This window comes from Rhinolophus hipposideros (assembly GCF_964194185.1).
Source record: "Rhinolophus hipposideros genome assembly, chromosome: 9".
In the NCBI taxonomy this organism is placed as follows: domain Eukaryota; kingdom Metazoa; phylum Chordata; class Mammalia; order Chiroptera; family Rhinolophidae; genus Rhinolophus; species Rhinolophus hipposideros.
Genome location: NC_138055.1, coordinates 30,055,917 through 30,075,242, shown reverse-complemented (window position 1 = coordinate 30,075,242; position 19,326 = coordinate 30,055,917). Strand labels below are relative to the sequence as shown.

Sequence of the window (19,326 nt, the reverse complement as noted above, 5' to 3'; positions counted from 1 at the left end):
CAGTGTGTGACTTCCAACATGTGGTAATAAAAGACATGGTGGCTTTTGCCTTACTTTCTGGGATCACTCTCTCAGGGAGAAGCCAGGTGCCATGTCATAAGGACACTCAAACAACCCCGGGGAATATCTATGTGTTGAAGAGCTGAGGGCTCTCACCAGTTGCCAGCACTAACTTACCAATCCTGGGAAGCAGCCAGTTTGGAAGTGGATCCCCGGCTCCTGTCAAACCTTCAGATGACTACAGCCTGAGCTGATATAACTTGACTGCAACCTCATGAGAGATCACCAAGCCAGAATGACCCAGCTAAGCCACTCCCAAATTTCTGACCCACAAAAACTGTGTGAGATAATAAGTGTTTATGGTTCTTTTAGTTCGTAAAGTTTGAAGTAATTTATTTCAAGCAATAAATAACATAGAAACCAATATGAAAAACTTTCAATAACAAACTGCTTCACAAGTATAACATGTCAGACTATGAACTATTTTACTTTTTTCTTTTCAAACTTTAAAATATAAATATTTAACACTCCACTAATGCAAATGTGTAAATCAAATTACATTAAAAACTATACATTTAAAATTAGTGTACTTCAACTGTATGTGTGGCTGTATATATGTATATATATGCATATAATACATATACATATGTAATATATATACATATATATGTGTATGTGTGTTTGTATATTTATATGTGTGTATATATATATACGTGTATATATATGTATATATATGTGTGTGTGTATATATATATACATACATATATATACATACATATATATAACCTTGCTATGGTCTGCTTGTTTGTGTCCCCACCAAGAAAAAAAATTCCATATGTTGAAACCTAATCCCCAACTAGATATTATTTGGAGGTGGAGCCTTCAGGAGGTGATTAGGTCATGCGGGTAGAGCCCCTATGAGTGGGACTAATGCTCTTATAACAGGGACATAGAGAGATCCTTTACCTATTTGCCATGTGAGTTTCCAGCAAAAAACAACCCTCTGTGGTGCAGTGGGGACTCACCAGACATTAAATCTACTCGCACCTCGAGTTTGGACTTCTCAGCCTCCAGAACTGTGAGAAATAAATTTCTGCTGTTTATCAGTTACACAATCTATGGTATTTTTTGTTTTAGCAGTCTGAACAGACTAAGACATACCTCAATTAAATGTCTTTAAAAAAATTATAGTGAAATTCTATGTTAAAGTATTGTAGCAATAATGTCTGTGTTTTTACATTCAGCCCAATTTTTTTACAAGGCTAGTGTATTTTTGGTTTTTCAAAGTATCTTTAACTTGATGTCCATCAATTGTTTCTCTAAGCTCTCCTCCAAAGAGTTATGTTAGCTTTGACAACATTATTTGCCATATTATCAGTCATAATAAACCAATGACTGACCTCTCTGCGGAATGAACAGCAGCTTTTCACTTGTACTCTGTTTTGCTATTGTTTAAATAAGTTTCAATCTATGGGAAACCAATACTTTTTACTCTGTTGGCCTTTTTCCTAAACTCTTAGGGGAAGCATTATCAAAACACTTTTCAAAAAGTATTTCTACCAGGTTCCCAGGATGAAGCATTTCATTAACTATTTCAAAGAACTCTTAACCTGCCAGGTTGGGATAATATAGTTTTCCTAAGCAATCCAAATATCAAAGCTGTTTGAGAAATGTACTCTTGGCTTGAATCTAGAAGTCAAAGAAAGAGACAGTTAAAATATCCAAGCTGTAGCAGTCAACATTTTGTTTTTAATTCACTATAGTTCCAAGTGAGCTTATCGTAAAATGTTAACAGCACCATAGTGTTAATAACCCATCCAAAGGGACAGGACACTGACTGACGCCTAGTACTTGACTGCCAAGGATGGAGATTCATAAGAGCATACGGTTAAAATGGTTACAAGAAAAAGGTAAACAGGAAAAAAAAAAAAACAACGACCAAATGGCTAGGCTCTTTTGCCTTTGATATCAAATTATAATGTCAAATGGAGATCTAATAAAATGGGGATATTCTGAAGGGATTTTAGAATAAAAATAACAGGTCACTTACATATATTCTCTAATCTGGGCTGAGAGACTCGAAAGAAAAAAGATCACAGGGAAAATAACCAGTAATCTGAATTCAAGTCAGCTAAAAATGAACTTAATAAATCCTATCACACTAGGTGTCAAACTAAGTTACATAACTTGCAGCCAAGAGATGTGAAAATAAGAGTAGAAATAAGGGGCTGGCCCAGTGGCTCAGGTGGTTGGAGCTCCGTGCTCCTGACTCCGAAGGCTGCCGGTTTGATTCCCACATGGGCCAGTGGGCTCTCAATCACAAGGTTGCCTGTTTGGGTTCGACTTCAGCAAGGGATGGTGGGTTGAGCCCCCTGTAACTAACAACGGCAACTGGACCTGGAGCTGAACTGCACCCTCCACAACTAAGATTAAAAGGACAACAACTTGACTTGGAAAAAGTCTTGGAAGTACACAGTGTTCCCCAATAAAGTCCTGTTCCCCTTCCCCAATAAAAAGGGAGTAGAAATAAAGACTCTTCTGCCTTATTCTGCCTCCCCCCCCCCATTATTCTGCATTTTTAATGAGAAAACACAGTAAATGAGGCACACAGTGCTTTGGAAGTTTAAGAGAAAGAGAGTATGCTTAGTGGGGTAAATGAAAAAAGAGCCATGTTGAAAGAGTTATGCCACCAGCTGTGAAGACAAGGTAGAGATGGGGGCAGAGGGCTGCTGAGAAGGCACATTCTAAGCAAGACCCTGAGCTGGAAGAACTCAAAATTTGTTTCAGGAAGAATCAAGTTTTGTTGTTGTTGTTTTTCCTGAAGAATCAAGTCCTTATCAGAGAGAAACAGAAACAAAGCATGAAAGACGAGATGGGAGTATATCATGAAAAGGTAAAGATTGGTAGACTGAAACAATTAAATTGAATTCAACAGACAAACAAGAGAAATCGAGAGTTTTAAACCTGGGAAGTGCAATATAATCTGCCCCAGTATTCAAGAAGGCAAATCCAGAAGTTCTTCAAATCATTAGTTTGCCATCTAAATTCTCAGGTATAAGCAATAGCTAATCCAAATTTCAGTATCTACTTAAAACTATTCTCACTGGTCAGATCAGCATTAAAAAAACAAACAAACAACCCTCAAAAGACACTTGAAAGGCAAAGTCAACAAAGGACTTAAGAGAATTAAAAAAAAAAAAAAACTTATGACTAATGAAACCATTAAACTCTTCATAAAGTAAAACTTCACATACTCAAAATGTAAAGTTTACATCCTGACTCCTAAGCAAAAATTTCACTTAGAACCTCACTGCCTTTATTTACATATCTGAAAAAGACATAGTATTATTAATTAGCTAATATGATTAATCACCAACAGGTATTCCCTTCAATCTACACTTTGGTTTCATATACCTAGTGCTATTCTTATAATTATATGGATCATTATAACATCTGACGCCTTATTTGCACCACTTCCCCAAATAATACTGACACATCTACTCAAGTAAATTCATAAGCCTCGTGCCTGGAATACTATGCCCTCCATTCTAATTGGACTAGCTTCTTATCCTTCAGGTCTCAGTTTAAACATTCTCTATGAAGCTTTCCCTGATGCTTCATCCATTAGGTGCCCCTGGTAATGTGCAACGTCTACTTGACTTCTGCTGTCAAGACTATCACAGAGAGAATAGAAGGAATAAGGGAAAGTGGATACTCAGTGCTATCACCAGCTCCCTTCCGCTACTGAACTCTAAAACACTAGCATGTTCCCCCAGGCAAAAGACTGGAGGATTCATCTCTGCATATACTGACCAACCCAAGAAATAAGACCAACAGATATTAAATAACTGGCAGTCTTACAATGAAATGGCCCAGCAAGATCATCCTATGTTTGATAAACTCCATCCATGCCCAGAAAGCTTCTAATGTGCTTTATACTGCTACAAAGTTTGGTGGAATTCCCCAGATGACCCTCAATTCTGACACCTCACAGTCGTAAGTTGTGGACAGGGGTGAGGGGGTCCCTAAGACCACTCTCAGGTTCGATAATTTACTAGAAAGACTTCCAGAACTCACTGAAAGCTAGAAAGCTGTTATACTCACAGTTATGGTTTATCACAGCAAAAGGATACGGATTAAGATCAAACATGGGAAGAGACATATAAGGAAGAGTCTAGGACGATTCCAATCACAGAGCTTCCAGCTGCCCTCTCTCAGTGGAGCAATGAACAGTGTGGACTCCTCCTTGAAGCAATGTGTGACAATATGCATAGAGTATTGCCAACACGGAAGCTCACCCGGGCTTTGGTGTCCAAAGTTTTTGGTAGGTCTTGGTCACAAAGACATGGCCAATCCCAGGTGGCTGACTTCAGTCACCAGCCCATCCAGAGGTCAAGCTAACGCCATATGACCCAAAATATTCACCAGGAAACACATTGTCAGACTATCTGGTGTGGCCCAAAGCCCCCAAGTAAACAAAGCTACTTTTATCAGGCAGGACATTCCAAGCTTTAAGCTCAGAACTTTCCAATGTTCCTATCATATCTTGTGAAAGGGAAAGGTAAGTAGTTCTTATGGTGGCTTACTACCTTCCAGGCAGTATGCCAGTTCGCTCTACATGTAACATCTCATTTAACCTTCACAATTACTCTGTGACCTAGCTTTTATTCACCCCATTTTTCAGGTGTGAAAACTCAGAAGAAAAAAAAATCATAGATAGAAGAATCAGGATTTGAATCCCAGGGAATCTGCCTTCAAAGTTCAATTTTATTTCCTAAAAGAAGCTCTACTTATTATAATTAAATGGGTAACCATCCCAACGTATATATTTATTTGCAGAAAGTTTTAATCTGGATGGTCTAAACTACATAACCAAATTGTCAATCTTGGACAAGAGATCCTCCTTTGAAACTGAAGTAAACTAAATTTTGCAAGAAAAGTAAAAATAAAAAAAGAAACATTTATTGTGTGGCTACTGTGTATATTATACATGTTTTATGTCACTTTCTCACTACCCTTTGATTTGCAGAAAATATCAAATGCTTTCAGAACCCCTGCTTACCACAGGTTCATGCTCTCCAGTAATGTCTTTCTCTGTGTTTAAATATATATTTTAAACACATGCAGAAGGAGCTTAGAATGTAGGTACACCCCTTAAATAGCAGACATCTGACATGTGCTAAAATACTGTGACTGTAAGGAGACAGGGCTTGAGTTGATACTGTCTCAACCAACCAACCAACGAACTAACCAAAAAACAAACCGTCGCTACATTATGGAGCATGACAGCCAACACTGTCTGGGAATATCTATTCAAAACTGAATTAGAGTGGAAATCGCCACCTGCTGGGTGCTAATCCGAAACAGGACTTCCCACAACACCTGATCTGCTGCAATTTCTCCTCAGGAAGAAGTGCTCTTGTGGCACAGGTTTTGACCTGTGCTTTCAGATGCTCTGTGACTAGTCATCAAAAACGTCAAAGCACCCTACTTTAGAAAAGCAGTCATTGGATGTGCCGACTCACAAGTTGGTCTGAGTCAGCTCTATCAATGTAACATCAACTCCTGGCCATGTTGGTCTGGAAACACGCCCCCTTGTAGTGCAACAGAGGAACACAGGCTCCGATCGCCTGCTCCTTGGAGCCAGGTGAACCAGAAGTCATTTGTGGGAGCCACGTGATAGAGTCGGCTCTCTAAAGGAGCAGGGTCTTGTCCCATTCTCCTGTCTGCAGGGCAGGATTTAACAACTACAGACCTAGAAGGCTGAGAGACTTACTTAAGGTCAACTATGCAAAACACGGAGTGGGCAGAATTCAAAATGGCAAGATTTCAGGCGTAGCAAGAAGGCTTCGTGCCACCCAATATTCCCTATGGTTAAATATTTCAAATTGTACAATTAGAGTCATTCCTTGGTGCTTATTAAAGTTAACTTCCCCAGGAAAAAGTAGTTCTTTACACCATCAATCCCTCACACGTTGGTAGGACGTGAATTTTCCACTCTCCCAGACAGCTTTTAAACAAGGGGGACAGGCACCCTCCAAGCAGACACCTCAGAGGTGGGGAAAGCACGCAGCAAGAGGCTGGTGCACCCTGAGGCAAAATTTCCCCTGCCTCAAAAGGAGTAGATCAGCTGACTCTCAGTTACTCAGGGGTAAATGACCCAAACCCTGGCCTTTTGGCCACAAACAGGTTGATTTGGGCCCCTGACCTTTTCCTATTTTTTCATTGCTTGCCCATGGCATATCTGTCATATAGTCCAAAATGCAAAAATATAGAGTTGAATTTTAAAGTAATCACTTTTGTTTCTTGTTTTAAAATTCCTAAAAGTGGAATCATGAGAAAGAAAATTTAAAGTTATTAACTAAAATAACACTTGGGAATTATCTATAGATTTCCTATTTATTTCATTTTGAGTTCCTAATTGAGACAGGTAATGAACAGTTGGTCATACATGAAATGTGAGGTTATATGAATAACAAAAAATATATATAAGCATTGAAAGAAGCAGTGCAATTTTCAGATTATGAGCAGACCCTAGAGTCACACACCAGCGCTGAGTCCTATTTTACCCCTTACTTGCTAGCTGTATGACCATGGGTAAGAAGCCTTGCCTCCCCAAATTCAGCTCCCTCATTTGTAAAATCAGGATAAAAACAGTATTGGGATTACATAAAACTGTAGAGAGGAGTAAAGAACAGGCTAATGCATGTACTTACCACAACGTCTTGCATACTGTAAGTACTCAATAAATATCAATGTTTATTGTAATATTCATATTATCATCTTCATGAAGACAAGAGTATCTCCCTTTCAAAGCTTTTAAAGAACTCAATTTTAATTTTGTTAGCATGATAATGATCAAATAATTATGTAACGATATAATGTTTTTCTACAGATACATATCAAAGTAGCAGGGGCAAAATGGCACGATGGCATTTTGAATTTACTCTAAAATACTATAGCAAAGAAAGAGGGCTGGTAAAGCCAAGTGTGGAAAAATTGATGTCTGTTGAATCTGGGGGACAGCTATATGAATTCATTATACTAATCTCTCCACTTCTGTGAATGTTTGCAAACTTAAATAATTAAAAGGTTAAAAAGAATCAAAAATCAATTGGTCTGTCAATTTATATTTATTGAGAACCCTCCAGGAGCCTAATATGTAACTGGTGCCATGAGATAACAGTAAACCATCGTTTAAAAAAAAAAAAAATCAGCAGGCATCAACTTTACCTTTTTGGCATGTTGCCAAGAACCAAAGAATGATTTCAGAGTCCAGAAGGTGTTTATACATCTGACTCATCAGAAGAGTCCTAACAGCCTTTCTCAAGTAGGGTTCTTCATCTGAACCAGAGAATTAAAAAACAATGTGAATGACTATTTTCTCATTTCTCCCAATGGAGAACGAGGACCCTTGCAACTGCATCAGAGAGAAACTGATTCATTATTTATAATGGTTGCCCTAGGGCATTAATGCTTAATTCTCTTGCAGACCCCAAATGTGGGCAGATGCTACAACCTCCACTCAGAACCCACTTGCTCTTAGTTTCCTCACAATTCTAGTAACCTTGGTTCTCTTGTTTCTAGCCGAGTGCATACTGGAAACAGCATATCAGAAGGCAGGAATCGCTACAGGAGAAGAGTGACAGCCTGACTGAGGAGAGGAACCACAAAATTTACTAAAAACGCACTCAGTGAACCAAAGAAGCAAAACAGCCCAGCTACTTGATTAGAGGAAAGTGGTTCCAAAAGCCTCAGGAGTCTTTTATACCTTTTATACTAAAAGTTAATATTTCCTGAGTACTTATGATATTGAGCACTTACAAGGAGTTATGTGCTTGTAATGATGAGCCTCCAAGTCACCAGAAACAATTAAATTCTACCCAGTGCACGCTAGCTCAGACAGGGACTAAACCTTCAGAGTTCTACCTCTCCATGGGACAATACTGAGCAATTTTAATTTCCTTCTTTATATTTAGGCATTTTCAAAATTTTCTATAATGACTATGTAGTACCTTTAAAATTAGGCAAAACAATTTTCAAGATACTTAATTTTAGAAGGATTTCATCCCGGTTGGCTTAAGTTTTAGATTTTTTTTTCCCCCAGACTTAAAAGAGTTCCACATTGATTCATTCATTCTCCAAAGCTTACAGATAGGTATGCCTCATATATATTAGCTATTGTCCTTGGTGTTAAGGAAGATGTGACCATAATGGTGCGAAGAAAACTTACAGAGTAAACAAAATCAAAATAATTAAATGTTGAAAGACATATACTAAACAAGAGGAATAAAAAATTTCATGAAAGTAAATTTAAGTTTGACCTCCAAGGCTCAAGAGATTTCCCATAGGCAGAGAAGATAATGTGGATAGGTATTCCACAAAGTCCAAGCCAGCCTGTCGGCAGTGGGAGGTGGTAACAGGAATGGGACCAAATGATCCAGGATCCTCAATATAGTGAGAAGTGTCTGGGCTTGGCACACCAGGCAGTAAAAAGCCAGTGTAAGTTCCTAGAAATGGCAACAGTGTTTCTTTATTCTTTCATTTAACAAACACTGATAAAAACAAGTACTTGCGTCATGAAAAGTACTGTTCTAAGTGATATGAGGGATACAGAGAACTAACAAACACAGATTTTACCCTTGAGCAGCTTACTAATAAAGCACCACTACCACATACAAACACAAGGCAGAAATCAGTAGAAACCATAAGAGAAGACAAAGGACCTCAGGAGATGAGTGGTGAACAGTCCAGCAAAGGAGATGAAGAAAACCTTCCCAGATGTGAGGAAATAATGAGAGCAGCAATTTAGGAAGATGAAGGGAATAACAGCTACCATTTATTGGTTACTCATGGAGGTAAATATGATTTAACTATATTCTCACTGAATATTCAAACTTATTCTGCCATGTAGGCTTTCGGTCCACTTGCAGGTGAGAAAACTGAAGTTCAAAGAGATTAAATTACTTGTCCAAGTTCAGAAAGTATGAGTCAGGACTAAGATTCAAACAGGTCTCTGATTCCAAGCCTAAGTTATTTCTAGCATGCTGTATATACAATCTTTAGAGTGAAAAACATACTTACATCGTTCAACTGTTTGACATACAACTTAACAAAATATAACAGACATTTCTATTTCCAGTCTTGTGAGAATTCCTACCTGGCTAAACCCATTCATCACTTCCTCACAGCGGTATTTGACTATCCCCATTAACTCAATTCCTCTACTAAAGACAACAATTATATTAATTTGGTTAAGTAAGACTTTATACTTTTTAGGAAATGGAAGTACATCCTAAAGGAACCAAGTAATCAAAATAGCAAATCTGAGAAAATAAATATAATTTATTCTACTTGAGCAAACAATAGGAAAAAGTTTAACCAAATATGAATTTTCCTGGGACAGATGAGAAAGACTAGAGGTAGAGAAATAAGCTACTTATGAGGCTACCACAGTAATTCAGGTGTGTGATGGAACTAGCCAATCATAGGAGCAGAACAGGAAGAGGTGAATCCACAAGATATGTTCTTTTCTTTGTTTGTTTGTTTGCTTCTGGGAAGAAACAGTAGGACTATAATTAATACTCTGCCATTCAGAGGAACACATACAAAATAAAAGGCTCTGCTTACGTAAAGATTTATGAAGTCAAGACATACACTCATGAAACATCTGGAGAGAAAGCAAATACAGAATAATGCATTCAATCATATTCAATCATTAGAGAAAGGGGGGAAATGCAAATTGATCACTGGAACTTACAGCCTTAAAAGCCAGAGCAGACTGTGATGGCCAGAGCCAGAAGAAAAAAGGTCTGTATTCAAGCACAGGGAACAACCTCTAATTCCACAGAATGCTAAAATTTTAAGTAATAATCAGAAAATACAAAGAAGTTCAGAACTAGAAAGGTTCTCAGAGATCACATCTGTTTTCTGTTTTGTTTTTTAAACAGGCTTCATTTTTTTAAAGAAGTTTTTGGTTCACAGCAAAACAGAATGGAAGGTAGAGACTGCTCACATACCCCTGCCCCACACATTCACAACCTCCCCCACTAGCAACATACCCCACCAGAGTAGTACATATGTTACAAGTGATAAACCTACCTTGTCATTTGTCTGTTTTATAGATTTGAAAAGTACAAGCCAGTGCACTGAAGTCCCCTGCCTAGGGTCACATGGCCAGATGCTCTCAGAGCTAGGACCAAATTGCCTGGTCCTTTCCAGATAAACTACAGCTCATTCAGTGAAGCATACACAGCCAACTACAGATCCTCTGACATTCACTCAACAGGATGCCAAATTTCGGCTTGTCCAATAAAAGTAACTGTTGTCAAGCACCAAAATGACTTAATTTTCTTTAGGGAGTAGAGAGAACTCTGTTTTTCTCTGAGAGATCTTCAGTAGTATTAGCACCAATGCTTACTGTCTGGACTTGACCTACTAATCACCATGTCCCACAGCTTCTATTCTGTAATTACTAGTGTAATATTACAACCAGCCAAAAAGGATTCACCTGCAGATGGAAAGTGTGATATTTTTCTTCCTGGAGCCAGATCTATGGAGGTGTTTTTACCCATAAAAACCCATGTTAGATCTTTGCCTAGCTAAAGAGATTTTTAAATGATTATCCAAAGGTTAATACTAAATACAAGGTTGGCTGGTTCCTTATATGCAAAGAGCCACCTGCATATCCTGATGATGAACAAACTCCTTGAAGAGAGTACAGCAGCGTGCTTCCCAGGAATGTTTTAGTTGAATGAAGGGCAGTTTCTCCAGGGTAGGGCCTCCCAACTTCTATTGCTCTCTGGTGTCTTTCACAAAGAGATGGATAGTGCCGAGTACACAGTAGGTACTCTACATATACATGCAGAACGGAGGAGTTTGAGATTATAATTACCACTGCCTCCTGAAGAGACACAAGTTTTTTTTTAAAAAAAGGAAAACTCTCTTCTTCTTTGGAAAATTATCAGAAGCATTTAAGTTTCCCCTACATACTAAAGAAAAAAAAAAAAAGTCCCTCAAAATACCAAAACACAGAGGGTGCCAAAAAAAGTATAGATATTTTAAGAAAGGAAAACTGTATTAAAATTATTAACTCAATATATATCTATAACAAAAGATGAATACAAGTCACGTTTGACTTCTGCAATTACAAAAGGTGCTCAAACTGGTTACCATCAGCGTCCAGACACTTCTGATTACAGCAAACTACTGCTTAAGCAATGTTGACCAAAGTGCCCCCTTGTATAAACTTTTTGGCACCCCCAGTATAAAGAGTCTGAGCTCCTTCCCCAAGTACAAATATAATGAGTATTGCCACAACCTACCTTCCTCCCTGAGTCCACAATACAAACTTAATAACCTCCAAGGAAACATGAATGTCCCTTTTTCCACCAGAAAATTAATTAAATTACTCTTTCCGATAGAAAGGGAGGTTATGGGAGATCTTTAGGGTCTATCTCCACCAGTCTCTGAGACTATGGAGAAGATACACTCATGTCAATTTCCAAAAAAAATCATCATGAAGAACAGTTTGGTTTTATTTTTCCATCAGCCATTGGTAATACTTGAATAAAATGTGCTCCTTTTCAGTCAATGCATCTTTCAGACATATGGAACCGCTTTACTGCCTTATCTCCTGAGTTTCCAGTTTTCACACTCATTTTACCACATCTTCACTTATTTTAATCAGAAAACAAAAGGCGAATTTCTTCTCCACATTTGCTTACAGAAACTTTGCTAACCAAATATTAAAAACATGACAAAGATGTTAACATAAAGGTTAGAGTGACAGAGAGGATTTATCAAAAATGACACACAGTGCGGAATCTAAAGGAAAGAATAGGTGAATGAACTAATCAGAGACAGTTTTGAGGACACAAAGAAAAAACCGAGAGTTGTTAGATGGGCGAGGGCGGGAGGGGGGGGATTGGGGATAAGGGGAAAGGTGAAGGGATTGGGAGGCGGCTGGTGGCCTCAAGATGGCCTCAGGGTTTTCTGGAAATTAATTTGGGGAACTTATTCAATAATGTTGCAGGGGTTTTGTTGGGTATCCAATGGGCATGCGTCCTATTTGGGAGACCACCTCAGGGATGGTGTGGATGCCTGATCGTGGCGTTGTACACCAGAGGCTAAACATTAATGAATGCCAACTACAATTTTATGTGTGTGATGTGATGGCTCGGTGTGAGGTCGGAGGGATAGTGGGTGGGGGGAGGGGGGTTCACAGTGTGAGGGATGTAGATGGTGGGCGTCTAAGTATGACCTTGTCTTGTACACCTGAAACTAATAAAAAAAAATGGAAAAAAAAATGACACACAGTAATTAAGATTCTCTGAGTCTAGTTAATCTGGGTAACTACAGCTTATTGCGTGTTCTGAATCTGCAGTGTTCGTAAGAACCACCTCAGGAACTTGTGAAAATGCAGGTTCCTGGGCCCTGAACTATACAGATAAAGCTACTGTGAGGCTCAGGAATCTGCATTTTTAACCATCATCTCAGGTGATTCTCCTTCAGGACTACATCCCAGTTGAGAGCCCAGAAAACAATGACAAGGAAGGCCATGCAATGCATTGGAATAAATCAGCATAGAGAGTGCCAAAGTTTCAATTCCAGCACTGCCTCTCACCAGCCATGTGACCATACGTTTACCTTGCCCAGGCCTCAGTTTACTCCTGTGTATCAGAAGGATATGGGACTGACAGGTAAGATGCTTTCCTGCTATTCCTGCTGTGAAATTGTGACATGTGTTAAAAAAAAAAAGATGTAGCTTTATAAAAATAGTGTGTAAAATATTCATAAGTAATGTTTATTCAAGGATGTCTACATTGGAGATAGTTATACAGTAAGCATGCCGATACTTAGTTCATTGTCAAATGTTAGACATTTGAATGAAATCACACACACACACACACACACACACACACTCACTCACTACTCACTCACTCCTACCTTGTGGCTCTGGGGGAAGGAGTATATCCACCAGGTGTTCAGCTGAAAAACTAACCCGAATTTGGATTACAAGGGCAATTAAATTAATTTGGAGGTTTTTTTACCAGACTTTAAAGACCACAATTTTGACATCATTAACCGCATTCCTAAAGAACCAAAGCACCCGTTAGGAGGCACCTTTTTAGGAAGTAATTACCAGAGGCTACAGTCATCTCAGACTTTGCTTTAGGGAGGAACGCCTGACTATACAAAGAGAATCAGAAGTTGCAGCCAGACTGTCTCAACATTTAAAAAATCTGTATAGTTTGCTGGAGCTGAGATGAAACATTTATCCTCTCTCTTGAAACCACTTTGGTTTCCAGGGAACTGACTGTTCCGGCGTAGGCAGGCTGAGGAAGAGGTACCTCTGTAGACATACACACAACACACACCAAAGTTAACTGAAAAATTTCAAAGTGCCTTTTTATGCCTTTAACTCAAAGATGAACACATTTCAAGGTGACCCAATCCTCAAGTGACAGTGTTTTAAAAGGGCCAGAGCTCTCCACTTAAACAATTTCTAGTGACATGTTCAACTCGCATCCTCAAGGGTTCTATCTGCTGTCTCATTTACTAGTCTTTCTTTCCTGGCAGAGGCATCCCATTTTAAATGAGCACTTGAAGTTTTTATCTTCCTTCCTAACAATTAAAATCCACAGGGCTTAGATGCTTAAAAAAAAAGAAAATTTTTTAACTTAGCGGGTACCATGGAGGACTTTTAATTATTTAATTTTAAAAGAAACCCAAATTATTACTTTATAGTTCTTTTCTAGTCATCAAAACAGTATCAAATAATAATAATAATAATAATAATAATAATAATAAAAAATAGCCTCATCACTCCTGCCTATAAGCACACAATAAAAGACTACACTATAATAGAAATCTGAAAATGGGGTTCCTATCGTTCATGAAACACGCCAGACTGGTTTTGCTCAGTTCCTTTGCAGAAACGACTCCCAAGAAACCTCCCTGGATTGTCTGTGTAGTCCTCTTCCAATCTGACCACTCCTCTATGGTCACTTGTATCTTACTGTGAGGATTGACATGACTGTCTCCCTCGGCTGAGCTCTGGGAGAGCAGATAGCAGGGTATGTTCACATTGGTACCCCAGCCATTACCATGAGCAACAAGTAGCAGGTGACAGGAACAGCGGGCACTCCACTTGTTTGTTTCTTTAAAAAAAATTGTATAAATTTATAGTATGTAAATATAGATTTAAAATTTTACTCTGGTGCCCTCCCACTTCCTGAACAATTGTCCTAAATGAATGCGGGGGGTGGGAGGGTGAGCAAGGTAGACATTGGAGCCAGGCTGGGAAGGGGGAGCCACTATGGCCCAGAGTGGGAGATGGGAGCCTAAACAATGGTGAGGGTACTCATCCGTGGGGGTGGGGGCCCAGAGTCTAATTACAACACAGAGGGTACGTGCACAAAGGGACAGCCAGACATGGGCAGTCAAGACAAGTAGGATAAAGCAGCTCTCTACATGGAGGGGCAGCCTGACAGATTGCCATAAACCTCCTGGGGGGTACCAATGACGGCAGCAGCCTGATGCAGGGAGTTGGAGCCCAAGCAGGACAAGGACGGCACCCAACTCAGGGTGTCAGAGCCTGTGAAAGTCCAGAGGAATGTCTACTGGGGGTGGGGTATGTACAGCCTTAGCATGTGAAGTTTCAAATATGGAAGGCAGAAAAATGGAATAAACCCTGCGGTATTGGACTGGAACTGGAGGTATTACTGTGAAAGTGTGTTTTTCACTATGCAGAGAGATGTAGATAGATGATAAGTAGATAAATATAGGTGTGTGTGTGTGTGTGCACGCACGCGCTACACACATTCTTCAGCTTTGCCAAGTGAGAGGCTTGGGAACAAGAGACACTCCAGTCACCACGAGCATACCTATGGCCCACATCTTGGCTTCGAAATACCATTATCCACTGAAAGAAATACTCTGGAGAAATAGCTGACTCCAGTGCTGGTACAGAGAATGTATACAATAAGCCTGAACACCTTGTAAAATAACACCAAAAAATAAGCGGCACATCAAAAAAGAGAAAGAAGCCAGGCTGAAGGGGCTCCCATTAGCAAAGTTTGAATATGAAATGATAACAGTAACAATTATAACCCATTGGAAATACAGGAAACTTCAAATACATACTAACATAAACAAATTGAAAGTTTGCAGAGTAACAGGATACCTAAATAATTTCACAGTACCAACCCTAACAGAGCTTTCTAATTTCTTAAATAGACAAAAATAAATGGAAAGTAACTGCATACCACATTTGTAATTATTTTCATTGCAGCTCTGGCTTAATGCCTAGCTCCTGAAGCAGACCTAGGTCTGTAAAGCAGGCACTATCCTTGTCCATCTTGTATCCCTGGAGCCCAGGGTAATACTACATAGTACACAATTGCTAATTGTAACCACTTGTTGAATGACTAAATGTGCTTCATAAACTACAAAATCCCATCATGGGTCTTGGTTTGGCAACAAGGCAAGGCTGATCTCCTTTATCATGTTTTAAACAGATAAGCTGTCCTTTCTGTTTGTTCTGACTTTGATTACAAAAAGTCCTTCTACAGAGCAAAATAGTCTTTACATTCCTCAAAAAAATCATGGTCTCTGATGATTCTAATTTGTGGATATATGCCTAAAACAATCTCTTGTTAATTCAATGCAGGAAATCCATTGTATTGCCCCCATCCCCTCCCAATTAAAAATCAGTCTTCAATTACTTTTTTTCTCGTTTTTCAGGTACTCTTGAAATTTTCCTATACGTGTCTGTATATCTGAGTTTACAGATGTACAGACAGATATAGAGCAGAGAGATCCTTAGAAGTCAGCTAATACAACCCTCCCATTTCCAGATGCTTCTAAAAAAAATCACATTTGAAAGGAAGCCACACTATCAACATCCTTCATAAGCCTCTTGAGATCTTTAAAGACAGAAGTAACAAAAGTGAATTTTAATGATATTCAGAAAAGAGGGAGTGGGTGCAGCACTTAACAGCACCTGCCCCACTGAGGGGTGTAGTTGGATGCCCCAATTCTCCCAAGCAAGGAGTAGTTCTAAATTCATTCCTTCATTCAACAGACATGTTTGAGGGCCTTCCTTAAGCCAGACACTATCCTAGATGCCAGGGGTACGGCAGTAAACAAAAGAAAGATCACTGCCCATGTTGCACCTATATTTTAGGCAAAATTTTGGAGGGTCTAGGAGACTAAGGAGAAGCACATCAGTCCATTTTAATAGACCGGAAGTACTCCATAGAGCCACAGAGATCATTAGGCCAGTAATTCTCAAGTTTGGGTGTATTTCAGAACCACCTGGCAGACTTGTTAAAACTCAGAATATGGGGCCCCACCCCTGGAGCTTCTGATTCATTAAGATCTCAATGGGTCCTGAGAATCTGCATTTCTAATGATAATGATAATGATAATGCTACTGGTCCAAGCACCACACTGAGAACCCCGGACCCAAATCAAAGAAATCAAGTAGGTTGGCCAGAGCCAAGGCCTGCATACTCAATAGCAGGGCCAGATTTAGGGTTTTCCTTCTGACTCCAAATTGGTCAAGCTCTATCTCTGTAAGAACACAGCTGTTACTTACCCACTAAGGGTAAATATTGCCCAAAGGAAAAGAAACTTTCAGCTTTATGTTTGTTAGAGAAAATCAGAAATGACCATTGTTAAGTAGAAAATATACTAAACAGCAATGATTACAAAACGCTGACATAAAAATTAACCCTGTAGTGTTCTTTCTTTCACACATCCAAATTCTACGATATAAGAATGTTTTCCTTGGGGGTGGGGGTTGTCACTTTGTGAGGGATGTAAATGTCCAACTATTACATTGTTTTGTACACCTGAAACTAATAGTACTACTACTACTAATAATAGAAGAGAATATTTTCCTTGAAGGGTTTTCCTTGAAGGGTTTTTATCTTGAAAGTCTTAACAAGAAGTACATACACTAAAATACAAATAACAAGGATTGGATTAGTAATTTACAGTTTTTTGTGCTAATTATATTTTGTAAACTTTTTACAATAAGCATGAATTCCTCTTTTAATAAGAAAGAATAAATGTGAATTTCTTTAAAAAAGAAGTTACAATGTTTATTTAAAAAGACTTTTAATTAGAAAACTCTATAAAAGACATCAGTTAATATACTGCATAACCTAATAGTGAATTATTTTTTTTCCTACTACATAAATAATTCAAGTAACTTATTTTAGCATTTTAGGCTAAACCACTGGATTAATGATTAATATCAGTGAAGAAAAAAACCCTTGAAATATATCTGATTTTATTTAAACAAAGAGAATTATACAAAATTATGATTATTTAAATCACTGCATAAGAATCACATTTACTATTATTCTACATAGCAATTGTTTTTATCTATACTGTTACTTTTCAACAAATAAATGGAAGTAATTCTAATACTTGCAAATAAGAAAAATAAAAATGTTATATGTCAATTATATCAATTTTATAAAAGAAAAGTAAAAATGGTTCAATTGTATTTCTAGAAAGAAAAATAAATAAACTTGTCAGTTTGGGGAAAATAATGGTGCACCCTCTTTGTGTAGAAAGTCACATAGCCACATACCTGAAGATACCAAGGTAAGATCCACACCCCATCCCTATTGCTCATCCACCATCTTCCAGGATCTTCCAGTCTTGGGAATACTCCTTTATTACTAAAGTCCACATTCCAGAGATAGAACTAGAGTTTAAAATAATCTCCTAAAGGGCAGTGACTAAAGGAGAATCACTTTGGAGAAGAAATCATCTGTTTTTATAAAGACACCCTCTTACTATTCAAAAAGTTCTAGACCACCTCTTGAAGTCCAGACTGTTTAGTTAGAACAGACATTTTTAAAGGGGAAAAAAAAAGTACCTGTATGTGTTATATGTAACTTGTAGCAAATGTTCTCAAAATTAGCCCCTAAAAATAGAACTTTCTACATAATACTAGTATTTATTTATTAACACTTACTAGGTATTTACAATGTACCAAACACTTTACATCCTCTCATTTAATCTCTAAACCACTTTATAAGATAAATACTATTATAACCATTTTACAGAGTAACAAACTTAAGCACAGAGTGATTAACTAATGTGCCCAAAGTCACACAGCTAAATTGAAGATCCACAATATAGATATCCAAGCTATAAGGCTTAAAATGAGATCTTTAACCTTTGGCCGGTCATGGTTTTGCTATGTTTGAATTACAAATTTTTCCCATTATGGAAATCAGAACTAAGTTTTCTTGCCACTAACATTTATAATATCAATGAAATGAAAAGTGGTGAAATAATTCAGGCACTTTTACAAATCTTTGCACCTGTAAAATCACACACAATTTTCAATAAGTTATATTGTACAGAGAACCTAACAACTTGTCCACCAGCAAGACCACTTTTGGGATACAGCTGTGTTAAAGTTATCTGTGGAAATCCAGTATTAAAATCGCACGGAGATTCTATTAAGGGTGGGTAAGGAAGGTTTATATCTGGTTTTGTGTGTTTCGGGTGCGGGGGGCTTGTTTTTGTTCTTTGCAACTAGAGAGCTAGAAGGAAAACGAGTAAATTGGAAACTGAAAGTCTAGTCCTTCCTGTTCCTTCCGCTTACAAAAAGAAGGCTTGGGGTCCAAAAAATAGGGATGGGGTGTCACGGCTGGTGGGGTTACCATGCCCCAGAGTTCTGTGCCCCAGGTTTGGCCTTTGCTCGTGGAGGGAGCGGACCCAGGGCCACCGCTTTCTGGCCGGGCGAGTACCTCCGAGACCATGTCCACGGCACCGGGCGGCGGCGGGCCCCACGCTAGACAGGAGACTGGGGGCTGGAAGCAGAAGGGTGGGCGGGAGGCGAGGAGAGGGGAACGGACGACTCGCAGGGCCCTTACCGAGCTCCGTGCCCGGGTTTCGGGCCGCCATCGCGAGAGCTGCTGCAGCAGTTGCCTGCTTCTCGGCGGCCGGATCACCTCGGTCCTGCCCTTTCTCCTTCCTGTGGCCCCGTGGGAAGGAGGCGATCGCTCCGCCCCTGTTCCCTATTGGGGCGGAGCCTCAAACTTCAGCCGCTGGGTCAGGACCCCAGGCCCAGTGCTCTACAAGGAAATCCTGCGTCCCCCCTTCCCCAGGTCCTCTCATGAGGTGCAGAATTCTAGGGCTGGCTCCAGGAACTAATGCTATCAAAACCCGTTTTAAAATACTTAAATAGCTGACTGCACGGAATAACAACGCTTAGAAACTTTTAATTGTAAAATTGCACACCAAAAGGGGAGGCACCTTTGCTGCCTGAAAAACAAAGGGGCCTAAGAATGA

General features: G+C 39.0%; 1 protein-coding gene across 3 annotated transcripts in view; it reads right to left on the bottom strand.

Moving 5' to 3' along the window:
- Window positions 1-19,124, bottom strand: part of DERA (deoxyribose-phosphate aldolase) — an 86,089-nt gene extending 66,965 nt beyond the window's left edge. Inside the window, exon 1 of one of the 3 annotated variants that reach the window (XM_081058784.1) lies at window positions 18,909-19,124. In XM_081058784.1, the coding sequence (XP_080914910.1) occupies window positions 18,909-18,939 (31 nt within the window). In that variant the 5' untranslated portion in view covers window positions 18,940-19,124. The remainder of the gene's footprint in view (window positions 1-18,908) is intronic. The other 2 variants (XM_081058785.1, XM_081058783.1) reach the window with 2 other exon arrangements.
- Between the last annotated feature and the right edge of the window lie 202 nt (window positions 19,125-19,326).